The 12,469-nt window shown below is 34.6% G+C and overlaps 2 protein-coding genes and 1 non-coding gene across 3 annotated transcripts in view; all 3 read right to left on the reverse strand.

Annotated features, from left to right (window-relative positions):
• Window positions 1-5,439: 5,439 nt before the first annotated feature.
• Window positions 5,440-6,226, reverse strand: LOC109206565 (type 1 phosphatases regulator ypi1). The gene has a single exon (XM_019369401.1). The coding sequence runs from the start codon at window positions 6,211-6,213 to the stop codon at window positions 5,761-5,763; it is 453 nt and encodes a 150-aa protein (XP_019224946.1). The 5' UTR covers window positions 6,214-6,226; the 3' UTR covers window positions 5,440-5,760.
• A 1,483-nt stretch (window positions 6,227-7,709) lies between these two features.
• On the reverse strand, window positions 7,710-7,780 carry TRNAG-GCC. Its single transcript has one exon. It is a non-coding gene; the product is annotated as a tRNA-Gly (tRNA).
• An 864-nt stretch (window positions 7,781-8,644) lies between these two features.
• LOC109206566 (receptor-like protein kinase HAIKU2) overlaps window positions 8,645-12,469 on the reverse strand; it is a 4,592-nt gene continuing 767 nt past the window's right edge. The window contains exons 2-3 of the mRNA XM_019369402.1: window positions 9,363-12,019; window positions 8,645-9,220 (exon numbers count right to left, since the gene is read on the reverse strand). Coding sequence (XP_019224947.1) covers window positions 8,904-9,220; window positions 9,363-11,949 — 2,904 coding nt within the window. The 5' untranslated portion in view covers window positions 11,950-12,019 and the 3' untranslated portion in view covers window positions 8,645-8,903. The remainder of the gene's footprint in view (window positions 9,221-9,362; window positions 12,020-12,469) is intronic.

Here is a 12,469-nt window from a genome sequence, read left to right on the forward strand (position 1 = left end):
ACCGGGCAGGATAATTGGGTTGGGCGAGATTTGGGGGCGAATTTGGGCCATTGAAATTGTTTTTGGCCCAAATCTAAGCAAAACCAATCATACTCCTTAATTCTTCTTTTTTTCTTTCTAATTAAAAATCCTAATCAAATTAATTAAGAACCTGAATTAATTCCTAAATCAAATTTGCTTCTAACTATTAATTAAATTTAGCATTAACGAAAGGAAATTAATGATTTAAAATTAAAAGCTAAGAATCAAATGACCATGGTATTTTTTTAATTTTCATTTAATATGCATCTAACAAACGTAATTAAATCCTAAAAATGCAAATACACCTAAAATTCTATGCAATGAATATTCTTGGCATTTTTGGTATTTTCTTATAATTTTAAAATATCAAATATGCTACTAAATACAAACAAAAATTAACAAGAACACTCTATAAAAATTAAAATAATTAAAATGAATCTATTTTTTGTGAATTTTGTAGGAGTATTTTTCGGCGGGCAAAAATCACGTGCTCACGTGGGTCACACTTGCTTAATCGGAGGTCAAGTATCTCAAACAAAATTTTAATAACGTTTCATGAGTTAAAGTATATATAAACCAATCGTCTAATCATTTTTTGCACTATCACCTACTGCCTTTTTTGAAAATAAATATTTATCATGGAATATTATTTGTAATTACTTTCTAAGATGAGCAATTTTTAACATCGTCAATATAAAACGTGATAGGGAGAAGAAAAAAAAAAACATTAGTGGGCATGTGATAAAAGCAGAAAGAAAGTGCGAATGTGCCAAATGCTACGCCGTTGCAGGAGCTTTCGCCTACTTTAGTGCTGCTCTTTCTTCTTTCAACTTTTAAAAAATAGAAATAATTAGAGTAATTAGTTAATAATAATTAAACTAATTAAGAACGAGTACCTTAATCAATACATGTCTATAAATTCAGCTTTCATTAAGAATGGAAAGCACCATTAACAACCTCTTAATTCTGCTCTTCGATTATTTCTAAACCAAGTTTAATTTGCATGGCAGCAGGAGGACGTCCACCACTCAGCCTCACTTTTTTCTTAATTGCACTCTTTGTTACAACTAATGGTTCATAACATTACTATATTTTTTTCTCTCGTTTTTTTAAAAATCAAATACTTGTAGTGCATATGTACTTTTCTAATATTTGTTATGTTTGCAATGTGCAGTTAATTTCAGTTGGTTGCTAAAAATACAAGTGATGGCATTACCCCAGGAGATTGCAGTGGTCAAAAGAAAATTGATTTCACTAAATTTGCAATTAATAACGTGTTTAACCCGTTGTTCTAGTGATAGTGATTGCAGTGATGGTTGGCTTTGTACGGAATGTGTCCCTTCTAAGTATTCGGGATATTGGAATGCGCGATATCATAAACGAACTGTTTCTGGTCAAGGTTATTATGGGTCCATACTTGGAACTAAAACTTAGCCAACCATATTAAGGCCCCGTTTGGCCATGAGTTTTGTCAAAATAAATTTGGGATTTATTTTCAAAACTTATGTTTGGCTATAAATTTTGCCCATATTTTGGTCAAATCCCAAATCACAATTTTCAAATCTCAAAATCAGCTATTGAGCTGATTTTGGGCCAAAATCCCAAAACTTGGGAATTATATACATGTTTTTCCAAAATAAAGTTGGAAAATATGTTTTGAAAACGTATGTCCAAACACATTTTCATCTTCAAACCGAACTTCACCCAAATCAGATTTTTCGAAACAAATTTGGGATCTATGGCCAAACGCTAGCTAAATCGTTATATACGATTTGCTGCAAATAGATGTTAAATGCTTGTATGTCTCCTTTGAATTTGAGCATTCCTTGTAATTTGTATGGTTGTTTCTACAATATCGGAAACGGCCTCTCTATTCTCATAAGGTAGGGGTAAGATCGTACACACTACTCTCTCCCATTCGTGGGATTCCACTGGATTTGTTGTTGTTTCTACATGTCTTTCAATTATGAAGGCTAGCAGTTTGGTTTGTTACTATTACCTATAGTGTCATTCATCATGAAATGCATTAGCTTCTAAATCTCGCTTGTTGTGATTCAGCACAAAAGTTAACTCTATATACTCAAATAGAATGTCTCGAGTTAGACTTAAGGTTTTCACTATGATGTCCTTATTGATATCGATCATGTGCAGAGACGGAGCTAAAATTTCAAACTTTATGAATTTTGGATTTTAGAACGACGGCTTTAAAAGCAACTAACTGGATTCTAAATTTAATATCTACACATATTTAATAAAAAAATTTAATACAAATATACTATTTGAGCCCCATTCGACCCTTAATCTAGTGTACCAAATAGTAACGCATAGTTACATTTTTTTTTTTTTTGATTTGCACCGGGTGTCCGAGTCTCTAAGAGCTCCGACTAATCCTGGGGGTGCACAGGCCCTCGGCAAGGAGTTTCCCGCAAGTGCACGCATAGTTACATCTTTTATTCTTTACACATTTTTTATTTTCACAAAATCATACATGAGCTGTTTAAAGTCTGAAGGTGCTTTACTATTCTTGAAATGGACAATGTTGAGAATGCTTTTGGGAAAGCAGCTTGGGAGTAACAATGCCAGAGCCACCCATTGTAGCTGTTAAAAAAATAAAGCATTCCGATTACCTTTCTATTTTTTTGTATAATCAAGATATTCAAAATTTAATACTACTATTTACCATTTCCAAACTCGGAATCTATTCCTCTACCCTTCCCCCACTTAAATAGTATCAAATTTGGTTCAGAGTATGATTCGAACTCGTGACATGCATCTACCACAGATCCTGCTTTGTACTACCATTACGGACGAATAGCACAGATATCATTTAGTGCCACCATTTAAAAAGTTTTGGAAAAATAGCATCTGCCAAAACTTTTAGCATGCTGCCAGAATGTTAGCGTGCTTCAAAATTCTGGCATCATACTTTAAAATTCTGGCGCATGGCTATTTTTCAGAACTTTTCTTAATGAGGTAAAAATATAAACGTTGGTTCTAAAAAGATTCATCTAGCATTATTTCTTGATCTTTACTGCTGAATCACAAGTTCGGAAGAAAAAAAAAAGATCGGAGGCAATTAAAGACCAAGATGCCTACTAAAGAACTATGGTTATCAAGAGCTTTGCAGTTTCAATTCGTATCTTCAACATTTCTGTGTAAAGAATATCTCATCAGGAATAGCAGCAAATGCACCCTTTTAAAAACAATACAGGCAATTATGTGTTGGTTTTATCCACAGGTCAATCAATAGTTAGAGAAAAAGCAAAAACAGCGTTCACAGGAAGGGTCTGTGTTTCTTTCGCCAACCCCAAAACCAGTTTCACAATTTAGACAGGATGCCCAGATATGAAGAAAAATGCAGTAGTATTTTCATCAATTGGATATTTGATCAAGTCATCCTTTTCAAAGATAAAAAACACCTCTATCTTACACAAAGTACAAGTTGCAGGAAAACAATTCACCTCTTGGATGGAGATTCAGGCACAAATACTTCCCCATGTAGAAACCACAGAATGAGGCAGATGTTCTGTACCTACTGAGTAACTCTACCCACTAAGGCTGGAAGCTGCAACATACTTTATGTACCTGAGCAAACAAACAAGGTATACCTTTCATTGGTCATTTGAGTATCAAGCTGATCCATCAGCCATAAAACCTCTAGCATTAGACACAATTGAAGCAGTAGTTGTCTGCTATGTTACCGTAACCAAAGTTTGATCAAGACAGCTACTCTCTGCTGTTACCAAAAGCAAATATATAGGACGAAAAGGGAAATTTTATCTAAAGGAGAGGAAGCAATTCTTTTATCTTGGTAAGCATCGCCAGTTGTTACCATAAGCAAAAATATAGGATGAGAAGAGAAACTTTTATCTAAAGGAGACGAAACTGTTTATTAATCTTAGTAAGCATCGTCCAATGCTCGTTACTCATTAGATATCCTAAGAAACCTCAATCATATACAAATATACTATTTAGATTATGATCTTATCAAAAGTTTCTTGGCAAATGGTCAAGGCTGTTTGAAACTATCTAATCTCATCCAAAAGTCCAAATAGGACATTCAAGCATACCTAAGATTGGTCCACCAACATCAGATATTCTTTATATAGGTTCTTGAGCGACCTTCCATAAACTGATTGCTTTTTATCAAATTAGCACCCCCACTGTGGATGCTGAATTAGGATAACCCAGTAACTAAATCTCAAGTTCTAAAACCGAGAATCAAATTGGAAGAGATTCCTACGTTTATCTTTTACTTTAGTTAATTAAAATATTTTATTGATCAACAGAAGCACGTGCATTCATGTACACAAAATGATCAGAATACACATATAAAGTTCATAGCCTATACCATCTGAAATGAGATGACAAATTAGGTGTGTGCATCTTCTAGAATTCCAAAATTTTATCTTGAACATGTAACCAAATTCCTTTGGCATATCATTGAGATGCCTGTAAAGTTTGAAAGAACATACTTTTACAATCTTTCTATGAAGCATGTAGATTATAGAGTACAAATGTTTGCAAACCAAAGGAAAACTTTTGATCTCTAAGAAAACACAAAACACATGAAAAACATGAGATATCCTTCACTCATAATGAATGCTCACACCAGCAGTCCTTAAGGATAAATTGAAAAAGCTCTCGCAAGCTGGAAGCAAAATGCAAAATCCTTCAAAACCTTGTGTTTATGCTCTGTGATTCACAGAATTTTCAGCTTGTTTCTTTCCTTTTTTCAACCTTTCTTATCGAGGAATGTGCTTGTAGCGATTCTTCGCACTAAATAGTAAATAGTGAATGGTAAAATTCAAACTCTTGGCACATATTTCTCTTATCAAGCTCCATGACAGTGCTTTAGCTCGAAAGAGTCATCAACTTCTTGATAGGTGCTTAATACTGCAAAAGGCAATGAGAGCACAAACAGACCAACAAGACCTAGGTTCACCTGAAGCCATACAAGTCCAGATATCTACACTAATTAGGCAGATTCACTAAAAATATTTTCTGGTCTTGACTGCTACTTTTGATTTAAGAAAACATCTATCCAAAGAACACTAACCCCCCTCGCCCGTCCCATATCTATCAATCAACTAACCTCAATCCTATATTAGTAGGGGTCAGCTATGTGAATCCATTGTATCAGTTCCACCGGATTCAACTCATTTCTGCATGCTTAGATGGGAACATCCTAATGAATGGTATTCAAACGATTCATCGAATTCAAACTATCTTTACACCAGCTATCAACCTACCGCAACCCTCTGGCCATCAAAACCAAAACCCTCCATCTTTATGCGGGCTTATACAAAGTTACAGCCATTTTAAAAAAGATCCCTTTTCTCATCTTTTTATTTTAAGACGATCAGCAGAGAACACAGAAAGCTTAATGTGGATAACAAAGAAAACAATGTTCTTCCAGTATAACCTTAACAAAATTCAAGCATAATGCAGATACAAAAATTGTTCATAATTCCAACTTTGAACACAAAACATCTCCAATCATACCAAATAATCAATTTCGCCCCAAAAAACAAAGTTCTTCTACTTTCTTAACAATCCAAAAAATAATTACTGCAATAACAGAGTATCAATTCTTCAATTTCATGTCCATTGAACCTAAAATTACAATCACATACCAAATCTGAACAGAAAATCTCCAATAATACCAATTTACCCCAAAAATAACATTTTTTTCCTTCTTAACAAAAAGTTAAAACAGAACTTACAAGTCAAAATAAATCAATGATGTTCAGAATAATTGGTACTTGCTTCTCCTCCATGATCCCGTTTAGAACAGCAATGATCCCCATGATCATGATGATGACTCTTCTTAGATGGGTCATTTTCTTCGGCGTCATCATCGCTATCGTCTTCATCAAAAGGCTTTTGTTTGTGGAAAATGCAACATTTTTTGGAACTTTTCTTGTTGAGGAATTCATTGTCCACTGTCCCTGATTTCCATGATACTCTCTTCTTTGGCTTCAGTTTCAATGTTAGGGTTTCGATTGGTTGTTGCTGTACTTGCGATGATGATGATGATGAGGGTGCAGATTCTGATTGGTTTTCTAGCGTTAGGGTTATCGTCGCCGTTCCGGTCGCCGGCGGTGCAATTTGTCTCGTCCGTGTGGCCATTGTTCCGACTCTAGCCTCTCTCTCTCCCTTTCTGAGTCTTTGTTCTTTTATGGAGTACATAAAAATCTAAATAAATTGGTTTTAACTATAAAACTGATTTTCATTACTCGTATATACTCTTTTTGTTTCATACAATTACTATTTAGATTTTAGAGGTTAAAATACGTCTTCTTGACCAATTTTTGTAAATAACTTTTGAAAAATTTTAAATTATTAATTATTGTGACGTATTGCACTTTAAATGTTATTTTAAAATATATAAATTTTATTTTAAATATTTATAAAATTATTTTTAATTTAAATAAGTTCACTATGCACGATACGTTCAAATAATTTAAATTTAGATGAAAAAGATTATGTAAATTTCCTTTAAGAATTTTTCTTTTTTTGGTAATTATAAAGACTTTATTACCAAGTGAAAAATATTTACAAACCTCTAAAGCTGGACAAAGGCCCCCAGCTTTAGTGTTTTCCAATTGCAGCTCTATTCCAAATTGCAAGATCAGTCACATTTAGTCCTCCAGCTGCCTTGGGCATACAAACTTTATCCCATGCTAGTAGTGATTCCTTTAATTTTTAATAGTAACTTTTAGTAATAAAAGGTATTCAGAAATTACATTTTTGGGGGAAAATTGCATAAAAGATCTTAATTAAAGAAATTTTTAACGATTTCATATAAAATAAACTAAAGAGAGTACCATTGTTAGACTAAAATTACTACTTTCCACATATTATATTACTACTCTAATTTAACCAAGGACGGCAAGTGTTTAAAAAGATGTCTATTTTTATACATAAAAGATTTGAAAATAACACAAAGATATTTTAAAAGGTCATTTTCTTCTATTCAAATCGTAAGTAGCCACAATAGATCATTTTCTCGGTACTGCTTAAAGTACTTAAATTAGGAAGGTATCTATGTTATTCAAAACAAAAATAATTCCCCTTGTCCCCTTAACAACAACGCAAAACATATATATATATAGAGAGAGAGAGCGCATGTTGAAAGAGCAAACAAGGAGCATGAATAAACGATAGGATAAGAGTGGGAGAGAGTTACAAAGATCATTCGTGGAGGAAGAGTTATAAGGCCCTTCGGCCAGAAATATATATATACTCGGAGATTATGGTAGAGGAAAAGCTAAATACTTCATTTCTATATGTCCTATTCCTGTTCTAAAGCAAACTTATTTATTGTTTGATTATATTTTTTTGGATCATACTAACTTGTTCTTAGCAAGAGATATTTTTCTCGTCATGCCGACATAAAATGTGTCAAAATGTATTTCAACTCCCTTCGGATCAAACAACCTGATATGGTTGGGTGCCAACACTTTGTTAGTGAGTTGAAGAAGAAAATGTACTTTGTAACTATTGAAAATGATAAAATAGTTGAACAATTTGCAGTTAGACAAATTAAAAAGTTAAAAGAGAAAGAAACTAAACAAAAAAAACAGGAGGCTCAGATGCGCTATTGTATCGTCTGACATCAGACTTGGTGAAGACCCATAATAATCTCACCTGTCGCGCAATTATCATCACAGCACTCACAACTTTGCACCAGCCGGGAATCGAACCCGGGTCTGTACCGTGGCAGGGTAATATTCTACCACTAGACCACTGGTGCTTGATGAAATACCCCTCCGTTTTTATTTATATGGATTATCACTAAGCTATTAGTAGAATACATAGATAAAATGAAAATGTAAGCTATTATTTCAGTAAAAACTTGGTTGGAGATAGCTTGGAAAAGAAAGTATGTCGTTTTCTAGTTGATAAAGAATAATAATTAAGTTATAAAATTAATTTGTTACAGATTTACCAGTTCAACCGAACCCAACATTTTGACATGGAACTTAGATATATATATATATATATATATATATATATACGGAAAATTACTAAAATTTCAAAATAACTTTGAAATCATAATCATGAAATTATAATGGATTAATCAGTAAGAACATAGAGATTGCACCCATCACATTTAAATCCTGGATCCACCTCTGGTCCTGAGATGTTTTAACTTTCAGGTGGATGGAAGCATTTCCAAACAGGAGTTATTTGCTCAGATTGATGGTGCAGATAGACTTATTAACCTTGTTTTTCCTTCCTTTAGTAGATAATATTTAATATGGACCAATGTTAAGAATTACTCCCTCCGGTCCAAAATAAGTGATTTTTTAGATGTTTTCACACAAATTAAGAAATTCACTTTTTAGCATTAGTTAGCAATGGAATTGACCATATTAACCTTTACTATCTCACATAAACACTCCTAACACATATTCCAACACCATTTACTTCAAGGACAACGTAGGAAAAAAAATAATTAATTCATTCTTGAAATCTGGAAAAATCACTTATTTTGGACCACAAGAAAAAGGCCAAAAAATCACTTATTTTGGACAGGAGGGACTATAAAAACTTCTCTTTCAAAGTTAAAATAAAAGTTCCTTAACCATGTACATTTTAACTTCCACAGAACAGATCAATTGAACCTCTCAACTTTCCAGCCACAACAAAAAAGAAACATTTCATTTTACACAATTCAACTTTTACACAAAGAAAGTGGAAAATCATTTCACATTGGGATAATTGTATATATATATATATCAGATACCTAAAACTAACTTGAGAATTATAGTACTACATAACAACTATCAACATGAGAAAAAAACCACAGAGGGAAACTAGACCTCAGAAAAATTGTGCCCCTTTTTCTCAGATTTGCTTGAAGATCTAAATGTTTAAGGTTCAGCATCAACAAGCAACTTGACAACTTCTTTCATGTTGGGGCGCAAATTAGGAAGCTTCGTCGTACAAAGTGTGGCGATTCTCAACACTTTGATCATGTCTTCCTGAACAAGTTCAGAAACCACCTTCTGATCAAGAACTTTCACAATGCTTTCCTTGTCATTTAAATGAGTTGAGGTCCAGTAAACCAAGTCTTTTCCTTCTCCAAATGCATCTTCTATTGGTTTTCTTCCCGTTACTAGTTCCAATAGCACGACGCCAAAGCTATAAATGTCGCTCTTTTCTGTTACTCTGAGAGTATATGCCATTTCTGTCAAGCAAACAAATAAGCAAACAGTTCTTTTAATGTTAGAAGAGTTGCATTTCATTGTTGTGAGGATGCAAATACAAGAATGAAAGGTATCAAGAAGAGCCAAAATGGTCATTGAATTTCAGGTTTTATTGAAACTTACCAGGAGCCATGTAACCATGAGTGCCTGCAAAACAACTGAGCTCGGATCCCCTAGAAGAAATTTCTGAGACTTTTGCAACCCCGAAATCTGAAACTTTTGCTTCATAATCCTCATCAAGTAGAATGTTGGTTGATTTAATATCTCTATGAATAATAGGAGGGCAACAATCATGGTGAAGATAAGCAATTCCTTTTGCAGCTCCGAGTGCTATTTTATATCTCTGGTACCAATCTAATTCCGGCTTCCCAGCCTTGATCTCTCGGTGTAGTGCCTCGAAAAGATTACCATTTGGCATGTACTCGAAAACCAAGAAATTTGAACCTTCTTTCATTAGACTTGCATACAACTTTACTATATTTCTGTGCCTGATTTTCCCCAAAATTTCCATTTCCCTTGTCAAAACTTTCACACCATTCCCTTTCCACAGCTGTTTCACAGCTACCGTTCCACATCCTTTCTTCAAGTCTAACCGATAAACTTTTCCTGTACCTCCACTCCCAATCAAATTGTCCTCGTCGAAACCACAAACATCATCTGCATCAAATTCCACATGGTGGAAGTTCTCTAGCTTCCATTTTGGATTTGTTCCCTTGGCTTCCTCCAGTTGTTCTTCAGGATCTGCTTCATGACTATGCTTGTAGTTTAGGTAACTGACGAGCAATAAACCGCCCATTAGAACAGCTAACGAAAGCAACACAATGCAAAATACAACTAGTTTGTTTAACTTGTGTTGAGCAGCCCTTCCACCACAACCCCCCAAGCCCGAGTTCATTGAGAATTTGATGCTTTCGTCAACACAAAGTCCCTTGTTATCAGCAAATGCCTTATCTCCTCCCATTGTTAAAAGATCCAATAAAACTTCTCCTGATAGCTGGTTGTTAGAGAGATCCAACGACGACAGCTTCAGATTGTCCAAGCTAGTCGGTATTTTACCAGTGAGTCTGTTGTGTGAAAGATTCAAAGAGTTCAAAGATGTCATTGTCGATAAAGAATTGGGAATGCTACCTGTAAGAAGATTTGAAGCAAGATTCAGGTCTGCAAGCCTAGGAAATTCACCCAATTCTGATGGGATTGTCCCTGAGAATGAGTTCTTCTCCAAATGCAAAGATGAAAGTTGCTTCAGTTTACCAAGCTCAGAAGGTATTGCGCCGGAGAGTTCATTGTTATCTAAGTACAGCCTTTCCAATAGTGTGAGTTTCCCAACTTCTTTTGGAAGCTCACCTGAAAATCTGTTATTTGATAACAGTAACTGATTCAAGCTAGTAGCAGTCCCGATATCAGGAGATATAGCTCCACTGAACTTATTATTACTGAAATCCAGCATCAACACATTTGGAAGTCCCCATACAACATCAGGTATTTTCCCAGAAAGTTGATTATTACTGACCCTCAATCTCTGTAAAGGCTTACAAGAGGAATAAGTACTTGGAAAATCCCCCGAGAAACTGTTTTCGATAGCTAGCAAAAACTGCAAGTTCCCATTTTGGCACAAGTATTTTGGGAATGCACCAGTAAATTTGTTTTCAGATATGTCTATGCTATTCAGGGGCGAAAACCGACCAAGATTTGCTGGAAATGCCCCAGAAAAACTGTTCCTGTACACAGAAAAGGCGTTAAGATGCTGCATTTCTCCAAAACCAGGAGGAATTTCACCAGAGAAGTTATTCTTGAATATTTGAAACACTGTTAACTTTTTCAGGTTCCCGATTCCCCGAGGCAGCGCCCCGTACATCTGGTTGCTAGAAATATCAAATTCCTGCAAAAGAGAGAGGTCTGCAAGTTCTACAGGAAGTTCACCTGTCAACTTATTTTGAAACAGCTCAATTTTCCATAAATTTTTCAGCTTGTTTATAGACTTAGGGAAATTCCCAGAAATCTGATTTCTTGAAATATCCAAAGTTCCTAGTGCCTCCATTTCGAAAATGGATTCTGGGATTTCTCCTATCAAGTTTGAGCCAGCCAAGTAAAGCCAATATACTTTCTTTAAATTCCCAAGAATCTCAGGAGTTTTACCTTCAACAAAGTCATTATCCCCTAGGCCTAATGCAACCAAACTAGTCAAATTTCCAACCCAAGATGGAAACTTTCCTGAAAAGTAGTTTATAGACAAGTCCAAAACTTCTAAGTTAGTCAACTTAGATAAATCAGGTATGGTTCCATTCATGTTATTTCCAGTGACATTCAAGATTTTGAGATTGGTGCAGTTGGTTATTTCACTTGGAAGGTTCCCTGATAAAGAATTTGAAGGTAGTACCAAAGAAGTGAGGCTTTTGAGTGAAAAAATTGAAGGGGAAATCACCCCAGAAATGGACTTATTATCAAGGGAAATTTCAGTAACAAGACCAGTCTTTTGATCACAAGTAATTCCATTGAATTTACAAGGAGTTTCTGAGTCTTTCCAAGAATCCAAGTAATTCAAAGGGTCATTGAGCTGCTCTTTGAAATGTAAAAGGGCCTGAGTTTCAGCAGTTAAGGACTTGGATGGCTGAAAAAACAAAACAAAAAACAAGAAAGTGGCAAGAATTTGGAGGGAGTGGAGTTTTTGGATTCTTGCCATTGTTGAAATTGGAAAGGGCAAAAGGGTCATTTCATGAGGGGGAGACAAATCCAATCAGGAGCTCCATTATTGCCATTATGGGTGTCCATCCTAGAAGTAGCTGAAAGAAGGACAGTGGAAAATCAGAAACCAAAAATTAAGGTAAATGGTATATAAAAAAAATGATTAAAACAATAATATATCCAACTCAAAAAAAAAAAAGCTGTCTTTTATCAGAAGTGGTGTATACCTAACCAAATGTTTGTCATATAGTATTACTTTATACTTTTTCCAATAGGAAGATAAAAATTGCAGTTCAAGAAAAAGAAAACTTACAGATACAGGAAGTTCAAATTATAAGATAGAACCAATACATACACATACACATATTGATTGTTGTTGGGTGGAGGTGGGACGTAAATAAACTGATGTTAAGATGTCAATTTCTCATTTAGTTGTGAATTATATTATAAAAATAAAATTATCTCCCTTTAAAGTGACTCAAAATGTATAGTTTCACCTTATTTTTACAGACTGTCTAGGCTATGAGAAAAGATACTGATTCCTTCCC

This window comes from Nicotiana attenuata, unplaced genomic scaffold (assembly GCF_001879085.1).
Source record: "Nicotiana attenuata strain UT unplaced genomic scaffold, NIATTr2, whole genome shotgun sequence".
NCBI lineage: Eukaryota > Viridiplantae > Streptophyta > Magnoliopsida > Solanales > Solanaceae > Nicotiana > Nicotiana attenuata.

What these genes read in the sequence shown, in the direction of transcription:
- LOC109206565 (XM_019369401.1), bottom strand. Translation starts at nt 6,213, where the DNA reads ATGTACTCCATAAAAGAACAAAGACTCAGAAAGGGAGAGAGAGAGGCT.